The 24,444-nt window shown below is 40.6% G+C and overlaps 1 protein-coding gene across 1 annotated transcript in view; it reads right to left on the bottom strand.

Annotated features, from left to right (window-relative positions):
- Positions 1-24,444, bottom strand: part of GMPS (guanine monophosphate synthase) — a 175,838-nt gene that overhangs the window by 136,248 nt on the left and 15,146 nt on the right. Inside the window, exons 4-5 of the mRNA XM_053710074.1 lie at positions 11,349-11,446; positions 6,886-6,989 (exon numbers count right to left, since the gene is read on the bottom strand). Coding sequence (XP_053566049.1) covers positions 6,886-6,989; positions 11,349-11,446 — 202 coding nt within the window. The remainder of the gene's footprint in view (positions 1-6,885; positions 6,990-11,348; positions 11,447-24,444) is intronic.

Below are 24,444 nucleotides of genomic sequence, written 5' to 3'. Positions count from 1 at the left end.
ATTCCGCCCAAACCAGAATTCGAGATACTTCTTTCATAGCCAGAGGACTGTGAGTCCCTCCTTGATGATTGATGTATGCCACAGTTGTGACATTGTCTGTCTGAAAACAAATGAACAACTCTCTCTTCAGAAGAGGCCAAGACTGAAGAGCTCTGAAAATTGCACGGAGTTCTAAAATATTGATCGGTAATCTCACCTCCTGAGATTCCCAAACTCCTTGTGCCGTCAGAGATCCCCACACAGCTCCCCAACCCGTGAGACTTGCATCTGTTGAAATTGCAGTCCAGGTCGGAAGCACAAAAGAAGCCCCCTGAATTAAACGATGGTGATCTGTCCACCACGTTAGAGAGTGTCGTACAATCGGTTTTAAAGATATTATTTGAGATATCTTTGTGTAATCCTTGCACCATTGATTCAGCATACAGAGCTGTAGAGGTCGCATGTGAAAACGAGCAAAGGGGATCGCGTCCGATGCAGCAGTCATAAGACCTAGAATTTCCATGCATAAGGCTACCGAAGGGAATGAATTGTGACTGAAGGTTTCGACAAGCTGAAATCAATTTTAGACGTCTCTTGTCTGTTAAAGACAGAGTCATGGACACTGAATCTATCTGGAAACCCAGAAAGGTCACCCTTGTCTGAGGAATCAATGAACTTTTTGGTAAATTGATCCTCCAACCATGACCTTGAAGAAACAACACAAGTCGATTCGTATGAGATTCTGCTAAATGTAAAGACTGAGCAAGTACCAAGATATCGTCCAAATAAGGAAATACCACAATAACCTGTTCTCTGATTACAGATAGAAGGGCACCGAGAACCTTTGTAAAAATTCTTGGAGCTGTAGCTAGGCCAAACGGCAGAGCCACAAACTGGTAATGCTTGTCCAGAAAAGAGAATCTCAGGAACTGATAATGATCTGGATGAATCGGAATATGCAGATATGAATCCTGTAAATCTATCGTGGACATATAATGCCCTTGCTGAACAAAAGGCAAGATAGTCCTTACAGTTACCATTTTGAACGTTGGTATCCTTACATAACGATTCAATATTTTTAGATCCAGAACTGGTCTGAAGGAATTCTCCTTCTTTGGTACAATGAAGAGATTTGAATAAAACCCCATCCCCTGTTCCGGAACTGGAACTGGCATAATAACTCCAGCCAACTCTAGATCTGAAACACAATTCAGAAATGCTTGAGCTTTCACTGTATTTACTGGGACACGGGAAAGAAAAAATCTCTTTGCAGGAGGTCTCATCTTGAAACCATATTCTGAATCCAAAGATTGTGAACAGAATTGAACCAAATTTCTTTGAAAAAACGTAACCTGCCCCCTACCAGCTGAGCTGGAATGAGGGCCGCACCTTCATGTGGACTTAGAAGCAGGCTTTGCCTTTCTAGCAGGCTTGGATTTATTCCAGACTGGAGATGGTTTCCAAACTGAAACTGCTCCTGAGGATGAAGGATCAGGCTTTTGTTCTTTGTTGAAACGAAAGGAACGAAAACGATTATTAGCCCTGTTTTTACTCTTAAGATTTTTTATCCTGTGGTAAAAAAGTTCCTTTCCCACCAGTAACAGTTGAGATAATAGAATCCAACTGAGAACCAAATAATTTGTTACCCTGGAAAGAAATGGAAAGTAGAGTTGATTTAGAAGCCATATCAGCATTCCAAGTCTTAAGCCATAAAGCTCTTCTAGCTAAAATAGCTAGAGACATAAACCTGACATCAACTCTGATAATATCAAAAATGGCATCACAGATAAAATTATTAGCATGCTGAAGAAGAATAATAATATTATGAGAATCATGATCTGTTACTTGTTGCGCTAAAGTTTCCAACCAAAAAGTTGAAGCTGCAGCAACATCAGCCAATGATATAGCAGGTCTAAGAAGATTACCTTAACACAGATAAGCTTTTCTTAGAAAGGATTCAATTTTCCTATCTAAAGGATCCTTAAAGGAAGTACCATCTGACGTAGGAATAGTAGTACGTTTAGCAAGGGTAGAAATAGCCCCATCAACTCTAGGGATTTTGACCCAAAATTCTAATCTGTCAGACGGCACAGGATATAATCGCTTAAAACGTTTAGAAGGAGTAAATGAATTACCCAATTTATCCCATTCTTTGGAAATTACTTCAGAAATAGCATTAGGAACAGGAAAAACTTCTGGAATAACCACAGGAGATTTAAATACCTTATCTAAACGTTTAGAATTAGTATCAAGAGGACCAGAATCCTCTATTTCTAAAGCAATTAAAACTTCTTTAAGTAAAGAACGAATAAATTCCATTTTAAATAAATATGAAGATTTATCAGCATCAATCTCTGAGACAGAATCCTCTGAACCAGAAGAATCATCAGAATCAGAATGATGATGTTCATTTAAAAATTCATCTGTAGGGAGAGAAGTTTTAAAAGATTTTTTATGTTTACTAGAAGGAGGAATAACAGACATAGCCTTCTTGATGGATTCAGAAACAAAATCTCTTATGTTATCAGGAACATTCTGCACCTTAGATGTTGAAGGAACTGCAACAGGCAATGGTACTTTACTAAAGGAAATATTATCTGCATTAACAAGTTTGTCATGACAATTAATACAAACAACAGCCGGAGGAATAGCTACCAAAAGTTTACAGCAGATACACTTAGCTTTGGTAGGTCCAGCACTAGACAGCGATTTTCCTGAAGTATCTTCTGACTCAGATGCAACGTGAGACATCTTGCAATATGTAAGAGAAAAAACAACATATAAAGCAAAATTGATCAAATTCCTTAAATGACAGTTTCAGGAATGGGAAAAAATGCCAAAGAACAAGCTTCTAGCAACCAGAAGCAATGAAAAATGAGACTTAAATAATGTGGAGACAAAAGCGACGCCCAAATTTTTTTAGCGCCAAATAAGACGCCCACATTATTTGGCGCCTAAATGCTTTTGGCGCCAAAAATGACGCCACTTCCGGAACGCCGACATTTTTGGCGCAAAATAACGTCAAAAAATGACGCAACTTCCGGCGACACGTATGACGCCGGAAACGGAAAAGATTTTTTGCGCCAAAAAAGTCCGCGCCAAGAATGACGCAATAAAATGAAGCATTTTCAGCCCCCGCGAGCCTAACAGCCCACAGGGAAAAAAAGAGTCAAATTTTTGAAGGTAAGAAAAAATGATTAATTCAAATGCATTATCCCAAATATGAAACTGACTGTCTGAAAATAAGGAATGTTGAACATTCTGAGTCAAGGCAAATAAATGTTTGAATACATATATTTAGAACGTTATAAATAAAGTGCCCAACCATAGCTTAGAGTGTCACAGAAAATAAGATTTACTTACCCCAGGACACTCATCTACATGTTTGTAGAAAGCCAAACCAGTACTGAAACGAGAATCAGTAGAGGTAATGGTATATAAATAAGAGTATATCGTCGATCTGAAAAGGGAGGTAAGAGATGAATCTCTACGACCGATAACAGAGAACCTATGAAATAGACCCCGTAGAAGGAGATCACTGCATTCAAATAGGCAATACTCTCCTCACATCCCTCTGACATTCACTGCACGCTGAGAGGAAAACCGGACTCCAACTTGCTGCGGAGCGCATATCAACGTAGAATCTAGCACAAACTTACTTCACCACCTCCATAGGAGGCAAAGTTTGTAAAACTGAATTGTGGGTGTGGTGAGGGGTGTATTTGTAGGCATTTTGAGGTTTGGGAAACTTTGCCCCTCCTGGTAGGAATGTATATCCCATACGTCACTAGCTCATGGACTCTTCCCAATTACATGAAAGAAATCAATTTTAAAAAAACTTTCAATCTGAATCATGGGAAAAAATATTGGGTTTTATGCCCCTTTAAGGCTGCAAAATATTTGATCCTTACTGGTTGCCCTCTGTACTGAATGTCTGTCCTCTCTGTCATAGAGGTCCAGCAGCACAGGGGTTCAGTGCGTGGTTGAGGTCCGGTAACCCTCTCTGCAGACCCTAAAGGGGGACATTCAGTACAGAGGGCAACCAGTAAGGATCAAAGCTGAAGGAGGGGCGAAAGGCAATCCGTGAATACCGTCTTGAAGGAGCTCCGTGAGCGTGGTGAATTGTTTGGTGGAAGAGCGGTTTACCCCCAAGAAGATTTGGCGTTCCATAGACCTGGTTTCTAGGAGGATACAGCAAAGGCAGTGGTCAGCTCACCTGTGGAACTTACTTGCCTGAAGCAGCACCGCAAATTTTGCCCCGACTAAGCAGGGTTTGTGTTCTATTAACGCCTGCAGCGGAGGTAAGCGGATAAATGGCTCTTAAACTGGATGACTACTGAGACTAAGGTGAGCTGTTATTTACCCACTTTGAAGGTACGGGGAAGTACCGCCCCACCAGAATGGACTGTGCTTTGGTTTCTGTTATTTAATGGACTGGCTATCCTGCATCTAACAATCCAAATATTGCTTATGTCGACATATAGCTTGGCAACTAATCATCTAGCTTTTGCTTTTTGACATCGTAAACTAACTGTTGTTACTTGCATGCGAAGATTTACAGCCACTGAATACCAGACTTTATAATTTCTGACAGAACTGCAGTTTGTTCTTGTTAATAGTTCATTTACTTATTAGGTTTTGTTATGCAGTAGTATCATTTATTGACTGTGCATACGGACAATGCTAATAAGCAGTAATGTTTAGTAATAATTAATAAATATTTCTGTAAAATGCATACTGCCCTTGTCTGCATCCTTTGATTGAATGCATATGTAATCTGTGGGTTGTTGCACAAATTGGTATATGAGTGTGTGCTGGATTAAGGGTATTTTCTAACACATATATATATATCTCCATCTATCCCTCCATCTATCCCATATTTACCGCTGGCACCCTGGCAGTTGCCATTAAGGTGAGAGTGCTCATTATTGCATTGTGTGTACGTTTCCTTCTGAGGGAGAGAGGGAGAGAAATATATATATATATATATATATATATATATATATATATATATATTTATTTTTTTGTTAAAGGAAACATTGTTGCGGCATATGTATATTGTATATGTTGTGCATACCCTCCAAAAAGCGCAATTCAAGGTGTGAGGGTTTTTTAAATATGAGAATTTTGCAATTACCGCCACACTTTTCTAAAATCAAGGGAGGAGCATATGCCTATATAAAGTCCACACCACATACTACTGAAGCATTACTTTGATTGATTCCTCTGAAGAAGTTCACGGTTGGCTTTACAAGGTTTTTTGCCCCATATGGGATCCCGTTAGAAGGTCCAGGTGACATTGTTCGCCGGAGTGAAGTCAGTCAAAGCCAATTAGGGAAAGACATACTATATGGCCAAAAGTATGTGGACACAACTACTAATTACTGTGTTCATGTATCAGCCACACCCATCGCAAACAGGTGCCTAAAATTCAGCACATAGCCATAAAAACTCCATAGATTAAATTGGCAATACTATTTGAAAAATAGCCATCCTAAAAGAGTTGCAGGATCCTCGTAAAGAGGGGGGATCCAAGTCCAACTACATATTATTGCCCATCATTTTGGAATGGGACGTCCATCAAGCTCATATAGGTGTGATGGTCAAGTATCCACATACTTTAGGCCATATAGTATTTTTGTAGCATGGTTATCCTTGAAGTGTCAGCAGGGTGCATATTTCAAGTAGGGGAAATAAGAAAATCCTAAATTTTAAGAGCTAAATTACATAAAAAGGGGGCAAATTAACTACTAAAAGTTGTTTCATTAAAGTGATGGTAAATTTTAAAGAGCATAGAAGTATATTATGAATCTATGCAAAAATGTAATTATAACTTCATTTATGAATTTGAATCGAAGATGCGCTCAAACATTTTGTTAATAATTATTTTCTATAAGTCCACCGCAAAATTTTTCTTTTTTTAAGTGGTGATGTTTCCACCTCTTATCCAATAGCTGTGCTAGCCATACGGCACTGCATAAAAAAACTTGTTTGAGAGAAAGATAAAAAGGTAATTGTCAGCCTACTGCTGTTTATTTTCATACAACAAAAAAGCGTAAGCCTTATTGCCATGCAAAAATTAATTTGGAATGGCACACTAGTTTTTGCTGCAGCTTTAACTACAAAACTCCTCATATGGTTGCAAGGGCATGTTCAAGTGTTTTTGATTCAAATATCTCAAAAAATAATGGATTACAACGTTTTCAGTAAAAAATCTAAATTTAAAAAAAAAAAAAAAACACAACAAGAGTAAGAAATTTCAATTTTTGAATAAAAAATTAAAGGGGCAGTCTACATGGTATTAACACACACATTAATCTAATTGTTGTACTGTGTACACCCCACACCATCCGGTGCCACTTTGCAGGGCAAAAGTGATTACAGTATGCTAATGAAACTTTCTGTTTTTGGCCGTTTGAATATGGCCACCAAACTCCTCCTCCCTCCTTCTTGTGGGTCTGGTAGAAATCAATCCCAGCAGTGTGTGTGACTGGACTGGAATACATGAGACACTCGATCAGACACATCGCGAATGCGCAAAACTACAGGCGTGCGTCATTTTTATTTTACAAGTGAGAGCCTGAACATTAGATGCTGCTACACAATAGACGTGCCCACGGATTTTCTAGGAGGCGTTATGCTGCCATCTTTTACGGCTGAATAAGAAAGTATTTTTTTAAATACATTTTTACCTTTTACCCTGTATGTAGTGGCACAGAATGGTATGGTAACACAAAAAATAGCAAAACATAATTTAGCATGTAATGCTTGATCAACTGTAAACTATGGTTATATATTACAAACCCACATTTAAACATCTGCATTTTTTAATTAAATAATCTAAACTGGGTATTCTGTGGAGCTTTAACATTTACAGATTTGTTTTATTATATATAAAATTCATACCTGCTACTATGTTTCCAGATTGTGCAACAACCTTAAAGCCATCAGCCACCTTGTCAACACTGTCTCCATGTGTTAACAAAACAACCTCTTCTTTCTTCAGACCCCTGCAGACAAAAACGTATGGATACGGCAGATGTGAAATAATAATTATATGACTTGCTAAAACAGAGTTCTAGAAAGAAAATATTTTATTGAAACCCAGTTGCCTTGTAAAGGCAAATAAAAATAATTTAAAAAAAAAATAAAAAATAATGAATGCTATAGTTTAAGCTCTCACTCAAATGTAAAAAGTAAAATCCTGTCCTTATGCTCAAACTTAAAATAAGTGTCCTCTCTAGCAGATCTAGGATGGGGAGGCAGAAATCAAATTTCAAAATGTATATTTATGGAGAAAATAATATATACTTTCTAATTTTAAGAAGGGGTGAAGTCCCTTGCACTTATGCGAAATAAAAAACTCAGAGACTGGTAAAATCCGATAGATGGATTAACTGTTTAATACCTGCACCCTAGCAGATGACCTTTTAAGTTAGAGTGCAGATCATACAACAGCAGCCAATCAGCATTATCAGTGCTGATGTCACTTTTTGCTTTACTATGATTTCATGAGCTTTTGCTGAAATTTTGCGAGATTTCATAAAAATATCATTAAACTGATGGAAATAACATGACTGTGCCTGCAAAGGCCAATGCTTGCTCCCTTGCAAGTCCCATATCTAGCATCCCGATTGGCACCTTAAAGTCCCTTTACAATGGCATGTATCTACTGAGGAAATGTTATGGTAAAAATAGGATTCCTTTTTTACAAAGAGAAGTTCAGGTGATATTTTAATGTCAGCTTTTTACAGCTATAATCAAAAAGGACAAATCTCTTGCGCTTAAACAGCTAGACACCCTCACACTGAAAATAGATTTTGATTTTATAAACGCAATGTTGACGATAAAACTCTCTCATACAATTTACTTGAAGGTAAAAAAAGGGTTTTACAAAAAAATCATATAATAAACAGTTAAAAACCACGGGTTGTATAAAATCATATACATAATCAAAAACATGTTATTCTTGGGACAATCTTCTTAAAACAAGATTAGAAGTTGAATCATACAACTTTAAAATAACCATACACCATCTACACTAATAAACTCTTATGAAACCTCTAAAAGGTGCTACAAAGATAAAAGGGTCTTCTCATTGATCATGTAGGATACTACCCCTTTATGGGTAACAACTTTCTTTAATCCTTAATGATTAAATGAATGTCTTGTAAGTAAATGACAAAGGCTAAGGCTGAAACGCGTAGATAGTACTCAAGGTCCAAAAATCTTACAAACAGAGCGCTCTATTGTTTGCTTAACGTATCCAAGCACCGTCATTGACAAGGAGTCGTCAAAAACCCGGAAGAGGTCGACAAGAGACACTAGGAACACGCCATTCTGAGTCACTGCACAACTCCGGACAAGTCAGCTCTCACAAAAACCTCAACTACACAGGGAAGCTGGTAACTGAACTGTCGAATGCAGTTCTGTACTACCGCACAACGGATACCCAAAGTGACAAGGCAAGAGGTAAGTGAACTGTGAAGAACAGAGGTTAGGTGTATACTTAAAGATTTACTCTGATCGGATACATCTCCAGGATTATTGGCTAAATAACATCTAACACAAGTATTAAGACATTTACTTACAAGACATTCATTTAATCATTAAGGATTAAAGAAAGTTGTTCTACACAATCAATGAGAAGACCCTTTTTTTTTTCCAAAAGAGCTTTATTAAGGTCAAATGAGATTACATATCTTAAGGCAGTTGTACATAGAATGAATCATTATTGTTACAAATTAAAAGGACTCAAACATATATCTATGCAGTAATGTCTTAATTGAGAAGTATAAGCCCATAAAATATTTATAGCAAATCTGACTATGGCTATTCATCAGTAATCCCAGTGCTCATTTATTAGACCCCAATAAAAAGATATAGGCCTCTCTTGGGCCTGTTCGTACGCTTAAGTAACATCTTGGGATATTATTTAATATAAAGCAAGAAGAAGCATATAATACCTTGCACCCTATTTAAAAACATTGTGAAACTACCCTTTTCTGGTAAATGTCTATAGAGGTGCATCGGTCAGGACTGTATACAAAATCAACACATAACTCACAGTGAAAAATAACTATTTTTGTGATCATAAAATAGGACCCCCCAACAAAAATAAAAAGAGGCACTCCTTCGCAAAACCCATTTCCTAGCATAATTCACCTTGTTGAGCCTGCGTGGCCATATAAGTACACTTTCAGCAAACTGTGTGTCAAACCTTAGGCTAAAATCTTATATATATGGTAAGGCTCATATAACTATCATGTTAGGTATAGCTCATTTTAGTAGTAATAGTTGATATATATGTGCCCAGCAGAGGACCCGGCCGTAGACCCCTGGAGGGACATTGGTATTGCTATCCCCCTTTTTTTTTTTTTTTGTTAACTATACTCTGAGGCAGCATCTACATCATTAATCCCTTTTTCAAGTGTATCTTATGTTATGTCTCCCCAGGGCCCCCCCCTAAACCCTGCAGAAAACACAAATTATATAAAGGGCATGTATGTGTTCACTATGCCTCCAGCATGCCATAAATGCATAGATAGTTCTAAGGCTCATCTATAAACTGCTGCCATAGAGAAAGAAAAAAGAAAATGCGTATGACCAACCGAGGTAAAACTTAGGAAGGCAACAACTTATGCAGTCGCTATAACATATGCATATATAAACTAGGTTATAACATTTTTAAACCAACAGTTTGAAACAACATTTATCGATACCAATACATTTTCAGGCTGGCCTTAGCTTGTCCGAGTACTGCATTATGTACTGTCTGTTAGGGTCTTTTCTGCTGGAGAAACAAGGCATGCCCAGCCACCATGGTAGTGTTATTTCCGTTATGGGTGCGGTGTTATTAATGTCAGTTTCAAGCCAGGACCCCCCTTTATATCCCTGCACAAGGGGTGCTTCTGATTCATATCTGTTTAGCCGCAGAACATCTTGGGTTAAAGTGTTGGGCACCTTAGTTTGGCTAGAGACTACTGCACTGCCCACTCCAGCGCCATAACTGTTTTTAAATGTGGAATCAGCACGAAGAGTTGCTTTGTAAATAGGGCTCCTCTGAAGCCTGTCTGCCGCATGAGGCTGATTGATTTTCCGGGGAAGCTTTTTTCGGGATGGAGCCTGTAATGGTAATCCTGAGCAAACTTTGGTCTCTCTTTTGCTTTTAGGAGGGGAAACCGCGGGAGTGCTCTTAACCGCGGCTCGGTCCCCCCACTTCTGTCACCTCATTAGTATTCACTCTGCTCTCTGATTTGGAGTATGCCATATGTGACTTCACCAAAAAGTCCCAAGGAGCCCTTTGTATGAGTCCCAGAAAACGTTGTTCCAGTTTCTCTATAATATCGTTGATACGGGTCAGAAAATTATTTTCCTTCACGGCAGCCATATTTGTTGCACAGCAGTAAAATTCTTGGCAGTTAGAGGTTTTCTTACATAGAGAGGATCCCTGTTGTTCTGAGAGACTGACAAGATGTGAGATGTTTATGGCTATTAAGATAAGTCCTGACAGTGACCCTCGGAAAACCAAGGGGGGTAGCGCTACCTGTCCTGAGCCGCCGCTCCAGGTCTTTATTGTCCACTCCTGTGCTCCAACGTCAAAAATACAGTGAATGGTCCGGTTCTTGTAATCCAAGCCACTACACCAGTAGAGCTGATCTTTTAAGTTGCTATATCTCTGTAGAATATACCCTACACCGGCGGGTTGTTAGGTAATCGGCGGGAGCACCAGGAAGATGCGACCATCCACAGTCGCTGCTTGGACACGCCCCCGAGAAGACCCTTTTATGAGTTCCATAAGAGCTTATTAGTGGAGATGGTTTAGGTTTATTTTAAAGTTGTATGATTCAACTTCTAATCTTGTTTTAAGAAGATTGTTCCAAGAATAACAGGTTTTAGATTTTGTATATGATTTTACGCCACCGGTGGTTTTTAACTGTGTTTATTATATAATGATTTATTTGTATTAAGTAAAACCCTTTTTTTACCTTCAAGTAAATTGTATGAGAGTTTTATTATCAACATTGCGTATATAAAATCAAAATCTGTTTTCAGTGTGAGGCTGTTTAAGCGCAAGAGATTTGTCCTTTTTGATTGTACTGTTTTCCTGAATCAAAACCCAGAGAGCTACTTCATTTATTTTTCTTGCCTGACGCTCTCTTCCTTAGCTCCTGCTCTTTATTTCAATAGCACTAGCTTTTTACAGCTATGCTACATCACTTTCAAGTGCTTCAACATTTGAGTATCATGTCCCTTTAAACGTTCATATACTGATCTTCTAATATTACTACAAATGTAGAATTTGTTTTAAGTTAGAGAATTACTATTTTTTGGAGAAAGAAAACAAACAAAAAACAGGATTAGCATACCTAAAAAGAGAACAAGTATTATCAATATTGATGCTGAATACTCCATCTTCTCTCACATTTTTCTTGTGAACAGTGCCACCAAATACTTTATTCATCATCTATCAACAAAAATAATTAAAGGTTAAAAGAAAGTCTCTATTGGTTATAAAACTCTAATATGCATAAAAGAATATGCAACAGCCTTAAAAGAATGTTTCTTTTAGTTAAGCTTATATTTTTAAAATATAAAAAGAGCAGATTAAAATATAAAAAAAGAGCAGACAGCTTTAATAAGGGCAAATAAGTGCAGTTGTGACTTTTCTACACTTAAAAAGGGACAGTATACTATAAAATGGTTTTCCCTTAATGTGTTAACAATTGCTTTTTTTACCAGCTGCAGAGCATAAAATATATGAGATTTGCTTTTTTAAGGCTCATTTGTGTATATAAATGAGCCGATTTTGTGTTTTTAAGCCACAACCTAATAAAATGGGTTGAGCTTGTAGGTATAATCAGATCTCATTACTTTATCACAGTGTGAACATATACATGCTTCTTTATCTTATATCTGTCCATAAACCAATCATCAATACTTGGAGAGAACAATGGAAAATAAACATTTTATTACCTTATCTCTTCTATAACCCACTGGGAGTGTAATTTCTTCTACTGGCTGTGTTAACACAGCTTGGCCTTGAGACCAAAAACTTTCAGGATGGGTGGGGATACCACAGGCTAAATAAACTAATTAAAATGCCAATATAAGGCTAATAGAAATACTTGTAAACAATTTAATACACTCCAGCAGGTAAAGTGGATCATTGGGAACAAATTAAAGGGGAGAACATTTTTGAGTAAACTGTTCCTTTAAGTTTCAGAAGCCGAGTAGTCAATACAGGCAGCACTCAGACATAAGCAAGGTTTAATTTCTTTTAACTGTCAACTTTACGCTAGTTACATTATCAAAAGGGGTTTTCTCATTAGGAAATCTGGGATAGGAAGCAGCTGAAAATGCTAAAAAGCTGAACCCTCCTAATTTTAGCTATTAAAGAAAAAAAAAACAGAATTTATGTTTACCTGATAAATTACTTTCTCCAACGGTGTGTCCGGTCCACGGCGTCATCCTTACTTGTGGGATATTCTCTTCCCCAACAGGAAATGGCAAAGAGCCCAGCAAAGCTGGTCACATGATCCCTCCTAGGCTCCGCCTTCCCCAGTCATTCGACCGACGTAAAGGAGGAATATTTGCATAGGAGAAACCATATGATACCGTGGTGACTGTAGTTAAAGAAAATAAATTATCAGACCTGATTAAAAAACCAGGGCGGGCCGTGGACCGGACACACCGTTGGAGAAAGTAATTTATCAGGTAAACATAAATTCTGTTTTCTCCAACATAGGTGTGTCCGGTCCACGGCGTCATCCTTACTTGTGGGAACCAATACCAAAGCTTTAGGACACGGATGAAGGGAGGGAGCAAATCAGGTCACCTAGATGGAAGGCACCACGGCTTGCAAAACCTTTCTCCCAAAAATAGCCTCAGAAGAAGCAAAAGTATCAAATTTGTAAAATTTAGTAAAAGTGTGCAGTGAAGACCAAGTCGCTGCCTTACATATCTGATCAACAGAAGCCTCGTTCTTGAAGGCCCATGTGGAAGCCACAGCCCTAGTGGAATGAGCTGTGATTCTTTCAGGAGGCTGCCGTCCGGCAGTCTCGTAAGCCAATCTGATGATGCTTTTAATCCAAAAAGAGAGAGAGGTAGAAGTTGCTTTTTGACCTCTCCTTTTACCAGAATAAACAACAAACAAGGAAGATGTTTGTCTAAAATCCTTTGTAGCATCTAAATAGAATTTTAGAGCACGAACAACATCCAAATTGTGTAACAAACGTTCCTTCTTTGAAACTGGATTCGGACACAAAGAAGGCACGACTATCTCCTGGTTAATGTTTTTGTTAGAAACAACTTTTGGAAGAAAACCAGGTTTAGTACGTAAAACCACCTTATCTGCATGGAACACCAGATAAGGAGGAGAACACTGCAGAGCAGATAATTCTGAAACTCTTCTAGCAGAAGAAATTGCAACCAAAAACAAAACTTTCCAAGATAATAACTTAATATCAACGGAATGTAAGGGTTCAAACGGAACCCCCTGAAGAACTGAAAGAACTAAATTGAGACTCCAAGGAGGAGTCAAAGGTTTGTAAACAGGCTTGATTCTAACCAGAGCCTGAACAAAGGCTTGAACATCTGGCACAGCTGCCAGTCTTTTGTGAAGTAACACAGACAAGGCAGAAATCTGTCCCTTCAAGGAACTAGCAGATAATCCTTTCTCCAAACCTTCTTGAAGGAAGGATAGAATCTTAGGAATTTTTACCTTGTCCCAAGGGAATCCTTTAGATTCACACCAACAGATATATTTTTTCCATATTTTGTGGTAAATTTTTCTAGTTACAGGCTTTCTGGCCTGAACAAGAGTATCAATGACAGAATCTGAGAACCCTCGCTTTGATAAGATCAAGCGTTCAATCTCCAAGCAGTCAGTTGGAGTGAGACCAGATTCGGATGTTCGAACGGACCTTGAACAAGAAGGTCTCGTCTCAAAGGTAGCTTCCATGGTGGAGCCGATGACATATTCACCAGGTCTGCATACCAAGTCCTGCGTGGCCACGCAGGAGCTATCAAGATCACCGATGCTCTCTCCTGATTGATCCTGGCTACCAGCCTGGGGATGAGAGGAAACGGCGGGAATACATAAGCTAGTTTGAAGGTCCAAGGTGATACTAGTGCATCTACTAGAGTCGCCTTGGGATCCCTGGATCTGGACCCGTAGCAAGGAACCTTGAAGTTCTGACGAGAGGCCATCAGATCCATGTCTGGAATGCCCCACAATTGAGTGATTTGGGCAAAGATTTCCGGATGGAGTTCCCACTCCCCCGGATGAAATGTCTGACGACTCAGAAAATCCGCTTCCCAATTTTCCACTCCTGGGATGTGGATTGCAGACAAGTGGCAGGAGTGAGTCTCCGCCCATTGAATGATTTTGGTCACTTCTTCCATCGCCAGGGAACTCCTTGTTCCCCCCTGATGGTTGATGTACGCAACAGTCGTCATGTTGTCTGATTGAAACCGTATGAACTTGGCCTTTGCTAGCTGAGGCCAAGCCTTGAGAGCATTGAGTATCGCTCTCAGTTCCAGAATATTTATCGGTAGAAGAGATTCTTCCCGAGACCAAAGACCCTGAGCTTTCAGGGGTCCCCAGACCGCGCCCCAGCCCACCAGACTGGCGTCGGTCGTGACAATGACCCACTCTGGTCTGCGGAAGCTCATCCCCTGTGACAGGTTGTCCAGGGACAGCCACCAACGGAGTGAATCTCTGGTCCTCTGATTTACTTGTATCGTCGGAGACAAGTCTGTATAGTCCCCATTCCACTGACTGAGCATGCACAGTTGTAATGGTCTTAGATGAATGCGTGCAAAAGGAACTATGTCCATTGCCGCTACCATCAAACCTATTACTTCCATGCACTGCGCTATGGAAGGAAGAGGAACAGAATGAAGTATTTGACAAGAGTTCAGAAGTTTTGATTTTCTGGCCTCTGTCAGAAAAATCCTCATTTCTAAGGAGTCTATTATTGTTCCCAAGAAGGGAACCCTTGTTGACGGAGACAGAGAACTTTTTTCTGCGTTCACTTTCCACCCGTGAGATCTGAGAAAGGCCAGGACAATGTCCGTGTGAGCCTTTGCTTGAGGAAGAGACGACGCTTGAATCAGAATGTCGTCCAAGTAAGGTACTACTGCAATGCCCCTTGGTCTTAGCACCGCTAGAAGGGACCCTAGTACCTTTGTGAAAATCCTTGGAGCAGTGGCTAATCCGAACGGAAGTGCCACAAACTGGTAATGCTTGTCCAGGAATGCGAACCTTAGGAACTGATGATGTTCCTTGTGGATAGGAATATGTAGATACGCATCCTTTAAATCCACCGTGGTCATGAATTGACCTTCCTGGATGGAAGGAAGAATAGTTCGAATGGTTTCCATTTTGAACGATGGAACCTTGAGAAACTTGTTTAGGATCTTGAGATCTAAGATTGGTCTGAATGTTCCCTCTTTTTTGGGAACTACGAACAGATTGGAGTAGAACCCCATCCCTTGTTCTCCTAATGGAACAGGATGAATCACTCCCATTTTTAACAGGTCTTCTACACAATGTAAGAATGCCTGTTTTTTTATGTGGTCTGAAGACAATTGAGACCTGTGGAACCTCCCCCTTGGGGGAAGCCCCTTGAATTCCAGAAGATAACCTTGGGAGACTATTTCTAGCGCCCAAGGATCCAGAACATCTCTTGCCCAAGCCTGAGCGAAGAGAGAGAGTCTGCCCCCCACCAGATCCGGTCCCGGATCGGGGGCCAACATCTCATGCTGTCTTGGTAGCAGTGGCAGGTTTCTTGGCCTGCTTTCCTTTGTTCCAGCCTTGCATTGGCCTCCAGGCTGGCTTGGCTTGAGAAGTATTACCCTCTTGCTTAGAGGACGTAGCACTTGGGGCTGGTCCGTTTCTGCGAAAGGGACGAAAATTAGGTTTATTTTTGGCCTTGAAAGACCTATCCTGAGGAAGGGCGTGGCCCTTGCCCCCAGTGATATCAGAGATAATCTCTTTCAAGTCAGGGCCAAACAGCGTTTTCCCCTTGAAAGGAATGTTAAGCAATTTGTTCTTGGAAGACGCATCCGCTGACCAAGATTTTAACCAAAGCGCTCTGCGCGCCACAATAGCAAAACCAGAATTTTTCGCCGCTAACCTAGCCAATTGCAAAGTGGCGTCTAGGGTGAAAGAATTAGCCAATTTGAGAGCACGAATTCTGTCCATAATCTCCTCATAAGAAGAAGAATTATTATTGATCGCCTTTTCTAGCTCATCGAACCAGAAACACGCGGCTGTAGTGACAGGAACAATGCATGAAATTGGTTGTAGAAGGTAACCTTGCTGAACAAACATCTTTTTAAGCAAACCTTCTAATTTTTTATCCATAGGATCTTTGAAAGCACAACTATCTTCTATGGGTATAGTGGTGCGTTTGTTTAGAGTAGAAACCGCCCCCTCGACCTTGGGGACTGTCTGCCATAAGTCCATTCTGGGGTCGACCATAGGAAACAATTTTTTAAATATGGGGGGAGGGACGAAAGGTATACCGGGCCTTTCCCATTCTTTATTTACAATGTCCGCCACCCGCTTGGGTATAGGAAAAGCTTCGGGGGGCCCCGGGACCTCTAGGAACTTGTCCATTTTACATAGTTTCTCTGGAATGACCAAATTCTCACAATCATCCAGAGTGGATAACACCTCCTTAAGCAGAGCGCGGAGATGTTCCAATTTAAATTTAAATGTAATCACATCAGGTTCAGCTTGTTGAGAAATTTTCCCTGAATCTGAAATTTCTCCCTCAGACAAAACCTCCCTGGCCCCCTCAGACTGGTGTAGGGGCCCTTCAGAACCAATATCATCAGCGTCCTCATGCTCTTCAGTATTTTCTAAAACAGAGCAGTCGCGCTTTCGCTGATAAGTGGGCATTTTGGCTAAAATGTTTTTGATAGAATTATCCATTACAGCCGTTAATTGTTGCATAGTAAGGAGTATTGGCGCGCTAGATGTACTAGGGGCCTCCTGTGTGGGCAAGACTGGTGTAGACGAAGGAGGGGATGATGCAGTACCATGCTTACTCCCCTCACTTGAGGAATCATCTTGGGCATCATTTTCTCTAAATTTTGTGTCACATAAATCACATCTATTTAAATGAGAAGGAACCTTGGCTTCCCCACATTCAGAACACAGTCTTATCTGGTAGTTCAGACATGTTAAACAGGCAAAAACTTGATAACAAAGTACAAAAAACGTTTTAAAATAAACCGTTACTGTCACTTTAAATTTTAAACTGAACACACTTTATTACTGCAATTGCGAAAAAGTATGAAGGAATTGTTCAAAATTCACCAAAATTTCACCACAGTGTCTTAAAGCCTTAAAAGTATTGCACACCAAATTTGGAAGCTTTAACCCTTAAAATAACGGAACCAGAGCCGTTTTTATATTTAACCCCTTTACAGTCCCTGGTATCTGCTTTGCTGAGACCCAACCAAGCCCAAAGGGGAATACGATACCAAATGACGCCTTCAGAAAGTCTTTTCTATGTATCAGAGCTCCTCACACATGCATCTGCATGTCATGCTTCTCAAAAACAAGTGCGCAATACCGGCGCGAAAATGAGACTCTGCCTATGATTAGGGAAAGCCCCTAGAGAATAAGGTGTCCAATACAGTGCCTGCCGGTTATTTTACATAATTCCCAAGATTAAAATAATTCCTCAAGGCTATGGAGTATAAAATATAAATCGATTTAGCCCAGAAAATGTCTACAGTCTTAGAAAGCCCTTGTGAAGCCCTTTTTTTCTTTCTGTAATAAAAATGGCTTACCGGATCCCATAGGGAAAATGACAGCTTCCAGCATTACATCGTCTTGTTAGAATGTGTCATACCTCAAGCAGCAAAAGTCTGCTCACTGTTCCCCCAACTGAAGTTAATTCCTCTCAACAGTCCTGTGTGGAACAGCCATCGATTTTAGTAACGGTTGCTAAAATCATTTTCCTCTTACAAACAGAAATCTTCATCTCTTTTCTGTTTCAGAGTAAATAGTACATACCAGCACTATTTTAAAATAACAAACTCTTGATTGAATAATAAAAACTACAGTTAAACACTAAAAAACTCTAAGCCATCTCCGTGGAGATGTTGCCTGTACAACGGCAAAGAGAATGACTGGGGAAGGCGGAGCCTAGGAGGGATCATGTGACCAGCTTTGCTGGGCTCTTTGCCATTTCCTGTTGGGGAAGATAATATCCCACAAGTAAGGATGACGCCGTGGACCGGACACACCTATGTTGGAGAAAAGTGATGTTTTTAGTTATGGAGGAAGACCTAAATGTATGAGTTTAAGAACAGCATAATATATGTCCATCATAGATAATAAGCCTTTAAAGGGATGGTAAAGTCAAAATGAAACTCCCATTATTCAGATAGAGCATACAATTTTAAACAACTTTTCAATTTACTGCTATTATCAATTATGCTTCATTCTCTTGGTATTGTTTGCAGAAGGGTAAAACGATTTATGTATTCATATCACCCAAGGAGAGTACATGTGCTCAGCATTGTATGGCAGCAATGTTATACAAAGTTGAAAACACTGCTGCCACAGTGCTAAAGACACGTGCACACTCCTGACCTTCCTAGGATTATTCTTCAGCAAAATATACTAAAGAAATAAAGCAAATTTGATAATAGAAGTGAACTGGAAAACTGTTTAAAATTGTTTGCAGTATCTAGGCCACACAAGTAAAATGTTTTTTTGTCCCTTTAAGAAACAGGCTGTTGAAAATTAAAAAACACAACATGCTCTAAATTATTTTATGCCCTACTAAATACGTTTATTCCCTGTAAAGGAATAAGCACATATGGACCTCCCAAACAAAACTGGTTTAACTGCAATGTCCTGCTTGGAAGCTGCAAAGCCTGGGGCATCTGAGATAGGAACCAACTACACGAAAAATGTTAAAAAAAAGTAAATTTATGCTTACCTGATAAATTGGTTCTTCTATGATACGACGAGTCCACAGATTCATCCTTTACTTGTGGGATATTATCCTCCTGATAACAGGAAGTGGCAAAGAGCACCACAGCAGAGATGTCTATATAGCTCCTCCCTCGACTCCACCCCCCAGTCATTCGACCAAAGGTATAGGAAGAAAAAGGAGAATCTAAAAGGTGCAGAGGTGACTGAAGTTTTAAATCAAAAAATATAATCTGTCTTAAATTGACAGGGCGGGCCGTGGACTCGTCGTATCATAGAAGAAATGAATTTATCAGGTAAGCATCAATTTACTTTTCTTCTATAAGATACGACGAGTCCACAGATTCATACTTTACTTGTGGGATACAATACCAAAGCTACAGGACACGGATGAACGGGAGGGACAAGACAGAGGCCTAAACAGAAGGCACCACTGCTTGAAGAACTTTTCTCCCAAAAATAGCCTCCGAAAAAGCAAAAGTATCAAATTTGTTAAATTTGGAAAAAGTATGAAGTGAAGAGCAAGTCGCAGCCTTACAAATCTGTTCAACAGAAGCATCGTTTTTAAAAGCCCATGTGGAAGCCACCGCTCTAGTAGAGTGAGCTGTAATCCTGTCAGGAGGCTGCTATCCAGCAGTCTTGTATGCCAAACGGATGATGCTTTTCAGCCAAAAAGAAAGAGAGGTAGCAGTAGCCTTTTGACCTCTACGTCTTCCAGAATAGACAACAAACAGAGAAGATGTTTGACGGAAATCTTTGGTCGTTTGCAAGTAAAACTTCAAAGCGCGAACCACGTCCAAGTTGTGTAACAGACACTCCTTCTTAGAGAAAGGATTAGGACACAGAGAAGGAACAACAATTTCTTGATTAATATTCTTATTAGAAACAACCTTAGGAAGGAATCCAGGTTTGGTACGCAAAACCACCTTATCAGAATGGAAAACAAGATAAGGCGAGTCGCATTGCAATGCAGATAGTTCAGAAACTCTTCGAGCCGAAGAGATAGCAACTAAAAACAGAACTTTCCAAGATAGAAGCTTAATATCTATGGAATGCATAGGTTCAAACGGAACCCCTTGAAGAACTTTAAGAACTAAATTCAAACTGCATGGCGGAGCAACAGGTTTAAACACAGGCTTAATTCTAACCAAAGCCTGACAAAACGACTGAACGTCTAGAGCATCTGCCAGACGCTTGTGCAGTAAAATTGACAAAGCAGATATCTGTCCCTTTAAGGGACTAGCTGATAACCCCTTCTCCATTCCTTCTTGGAGAAAAGACAAAATCCTAGGAATCCTGATCTTACTCCATGAGTAGCCTTTGAATAAAAAAGATATTTACGCCATATCTTATGGTAAATTTTCCTAGTGACAGGCTTTTGAGCCTGAATCAAGGTATCTATGACCGACTCAGAGAATCCCCGCTTAGATAAAATCAAGCGTTCAATCTCCAGGCAGTCAGCCGCAGAGAAACTAGATTTGGATGTTGGAACGGACCTTGAATGAGAAGGTCCCGTCTCAGAGGCAGTGTCCACGGTGGCAGAGATGACATTTCCACCAGGTCTGCATACCAAGTCCTGCGTGGCCACGCAGGTGCTATCAAAATCACCGAAGCCCTCTCCTGTTTGATTCTGGCAATCAGACGAGGAAGGAGAGGAAATGGCGGAAACACATAAGCCAGGTTGAACGTCCAAGGTACTGCTAGAGCATCTATCAGTACTGCTTGGGGATCCCTTGATCTGGACCCGTAACAAGGAAGTTTGGCATTCTGACGAGATGCCATCAGATCCACTTCTGGTGTGCCCCATTGATGAATCAATTGTGCAAACAACTCCGGATGGAGCTCCCACTCCCCAGGAAGAAAAGTCTGACGACTTAGAAAATCCGATTCCCAGTTCTCCACTCCTGGGATATAGATTGCTGATAGATGGCAAGAGTGAGTCTCTGCCCATTGAATTATTTTGGAAACCTCTATCATCGCTAGAGAACTCTTTGTTCCCCCTTGATGATTGATATATGCTAAAGTCGTGATATTGTCCGACTGGAATCTTATGAAATTGGCTGAAGCCAGCCGAGGCCACGCCTGAAGTGCGTTGAATATTGCTCTCAGTTCTAGAATATTTATTGGAAGGAGGGCCTCCTCCTGAGTCCACACACCCTGTGCCTTCAGGGAATTCCAGACTGCACCCCAGCCCAATAGGCTGGCGTCCGTCGTCACTATGACCCATGCTGGCCTGCAGAAACACATTCCCTGGGACAGATGATCCTGTGACAACCACCAAAGAAGAGAGTCCCTAGTCTCTTGATCCAGATTTATCTGAGGAGAAAATTATTTGCATAGTCCCATTCCACTGTCTGAGCATGCATAGTTGCAGTGGTCTGAGATGCAAGCGAGCAAACGAAACTATGTCCATTGCCGCTACAATTAGTCCAATTACCTCCATACACTGAGCCACTGACGGCCGAGGAATGGAATGAAGTGCTCGGCAGGTGGTTAAGATCTTTGATTTTCTGACCTCTGTCAAAAATATTTTCATGTCTACTGAGTCTATCAGAGTTCCAAGGAATGGAACCCTTGTGAGAGGGATAAGTGAACTCATTTTTTGTTCACCTTGCACCCATGAGATCTTAGGCAACACGATGTCCGTGTGAGATTTGGCTAGTTGGTAAGTTGACGCCTGAATTAAGATATAGTCCAGATAAGGCGCCACTGCTATGCCCCGTGGCCTTAGAACCGCCAAAAGGGACCCTAGCACCTTTGTGAAAATTCTGGGAGCTGTGGCCAACCCGAAAGGAAGAGCCACAAACTGGTAATGCTTGTCCAGGAAGGCGAACCTAAGGAACTGGTGATGATCTTTGTGGATAGGAATGTGAAGATACGCATCCTTCAAATCCACGGTGGTCATATATTGACCCTCCTGGATCATTGGTAAAATAGTCCGAATGGTCTCCATCTTGAAGGATGGGACTCTGAGGAATTTGTTTAGGATCTTGATATCTAAAATCGGTCTGAAGGTTCCTTCTTTTTTGGGAACCACGAACAGATTGGAGAAAAACCCCTGCCCCTGTTCTGGGAACTGGGCTGGTTACACCCATAGTATATAAGTCTTCTACACAGCGTAAGAACGCCTCTCTTTTTGTCTGGTTTACAGACAACCGTGAAAGATGAAATCTCCCCCTTGGAGGAGAATCTTTGAATTCTAGAAGATACCCCTGGGTCACAATTTCTAATGCCCAGGAATCCTGAACGTCTCTTGCCCAAGCCTAAGCGAAGAGAGAAAGTCTGCCCCCTACTAGATCCAGTCCCGGATCGGGGGCTGCCACCTTCATGCTGTCATGGTAGCAGCAGCGGGCTTCTTGGCCTGTTTACCCTTATTCCAGGTCTGGTTAGGTCTCCAGACAGACTTGGATTGAGCAAAATTCCCCTCCTGTTTTGTGGCAGGGGAGGAGGTAGCGGGGCCACCTTTGAAGTTTCGAAAGGAACGAAAATTATTCTGTTTGGCCCTCATTCTATTTGTCTTATCCTGAGGAAGGGTATGGCCTTTTCCTCCAGTGATGTCGGAAATTATCTCCTTCAATTTAGGCCCGAATAGGGTCTTACCCTTGAAAGGAATAGTTAATAGCTTAGATTTTGATGAGACATCAGCAGACCAGGACTTAAGCCATAACGCTCTACGCGCCAAAATGGCAAAACCTGAATTATTTGCCGCTAATTTAGCTAGCTGAAAAGCGGCATCTGTAATAAAAGAATTAGCTAGCTTGAGAGCCTAAATTCTATCTAAAATCTCATCCAATAGGGTCTCAACCTTAAGAGCCTCCTCAAGAGCCTCAAACCAAAAAGCAGCTGCAGTAGTTACAGGAACAATGCACGCTATAGGTTGTAGAAGAAAACCCTGATGAATAAATATTTTCTTTAGAAGACCCTCTAATTTTTTATCCATAGGATCTTTGAAAGCACAACTGTCCTCAATAGGTACAGTTGTACGCTTAGCTAGGGTAGAAACAGCTCCCTCCACCTTAGGGACCGTCTGCCACAAATCCCGAATGGTGTCGGATATGTGAAACATTTTCTTAAAAGTAGGAGGGGGAGAGAACGGAATGCCTGGTCTATCCCATTCCTTAGTAACAATGTTCGAAATCCTCTTAGGGACCGGAAAAAACATTAGTGTAAGAAGGAACCTCTAGATATCTATCCATTTTACACAATTTCTCTGGAGGAATTTCAATAGGGTCACAGTCATCCAGAGTCGCTAAAACCTCCCTGAGTAACAAGCGGAGGTGTTCAAGCTTAAACTTAAAAGCCGTCATATCAGAGTCTGAGGGAACATCTTTCCTGAATCCGAAAGCTCTCCCTCAGACAGCAATTCCCCTACCCCCAATTCAGAGCATTGTGAGGGTACATCGGAGATGGCTAATAAAACGTCAGAGGACTCAGCATTTACTCTCATACCGGACCTGCTGCGCTTCCCCTGCAAACCAGGCAGTTTAGATAATACCTCTGTGAGGGTAGTAGACATAACTGCGGCCATATCTTGCAGGGTGAAAGAATTAGACGCACTAGAGGTACTTGGCATCGCTTGTGCGGGTGTTGAAGGTTGTGACACTTGGGGAGAAATAGATGGCAAAACCTGATTCTCTTCTGACTGAGAATCATCCTGTGACATACTTTTATCAGCTAAAATATGTTCTTTGCAATGTAAGGCCCTTTCAGTACATGAGGGACACATTTTAAGTGGGGGTTCCACAATGGCTTCTAAACACATGGAACATTGGGTTTCCTCAATGTCAGACATGTTCAACAGGCTAGTAATGACCACAAACAGGCTTGAAAACACTTTATTTAGTGAAAAAAAAATAACAATCTTAAAAAACGGTACTGCGCCTTTAAGAGAAAAAAAAAGCATACAATTTTTTCCAAAACTGCTTAAAAACAATAAAATTGTCCCAATTTTATGATAGAAGCATCCCAATACTGCATCTAAGTTTGCCCCACAATGAAAAGAATACTTAACCCTTACAGGAAAAAAACGGAAAAATACAAAACGTTTATTCCAATAAAAAGCACCCTCTGCACCTCGCCACAGCCCTGCTGTGGCGCCTAGCTGCCCTCAGGGGTCTGTAAAACCGGATTAAACCTTCGTTTTGGCCCAATACAGCTCACAAAGGCCCACCGGATCAGGAGCTTGCTGCTTGCTTGAGAAAAACAACTGCGCAACTGAGGCGCAAAAATAGGCCCCGCCCATCTCACTCGATGTCTTACAGCCCAAATTAACCGCACCAGAGCGGTCTAAAAACCTAGCAATGTGGGTTCAGAAACCCAGAAACGAAGCCATGTGTACCCTTCTTAAATAAAAACGTTAACTGCACCCCCAAACATATAAAACGTTTGCCCACAAACATTCAAACATCAGTGTCAACCATTTTTGTAGAGCCCATATATGCAAGCTCAGTTATACCACTCTTTATATATTTTAGGATTACTGCTTACCCTCTCCCTCATGG

Source organism: Bombina bombina, chromosome 4 (genome assembly GCF_027579735.1).
Source record: "Bombina bombina isolate aBomBom1 chromosome 4, aBomBom1.pri, whole genome shotgun sequence".
In the NCBI taxonomy this organism is placed as follows: domain Eukaryota; kingdom Metazoa; phylum Chordata; class Amphibia; order Anura; family Bombinatoridae; genus Bombina; species Bombina bombina.
This window is presented reverse-complemented; position numbering and strand designations above follow the sequence as displayed.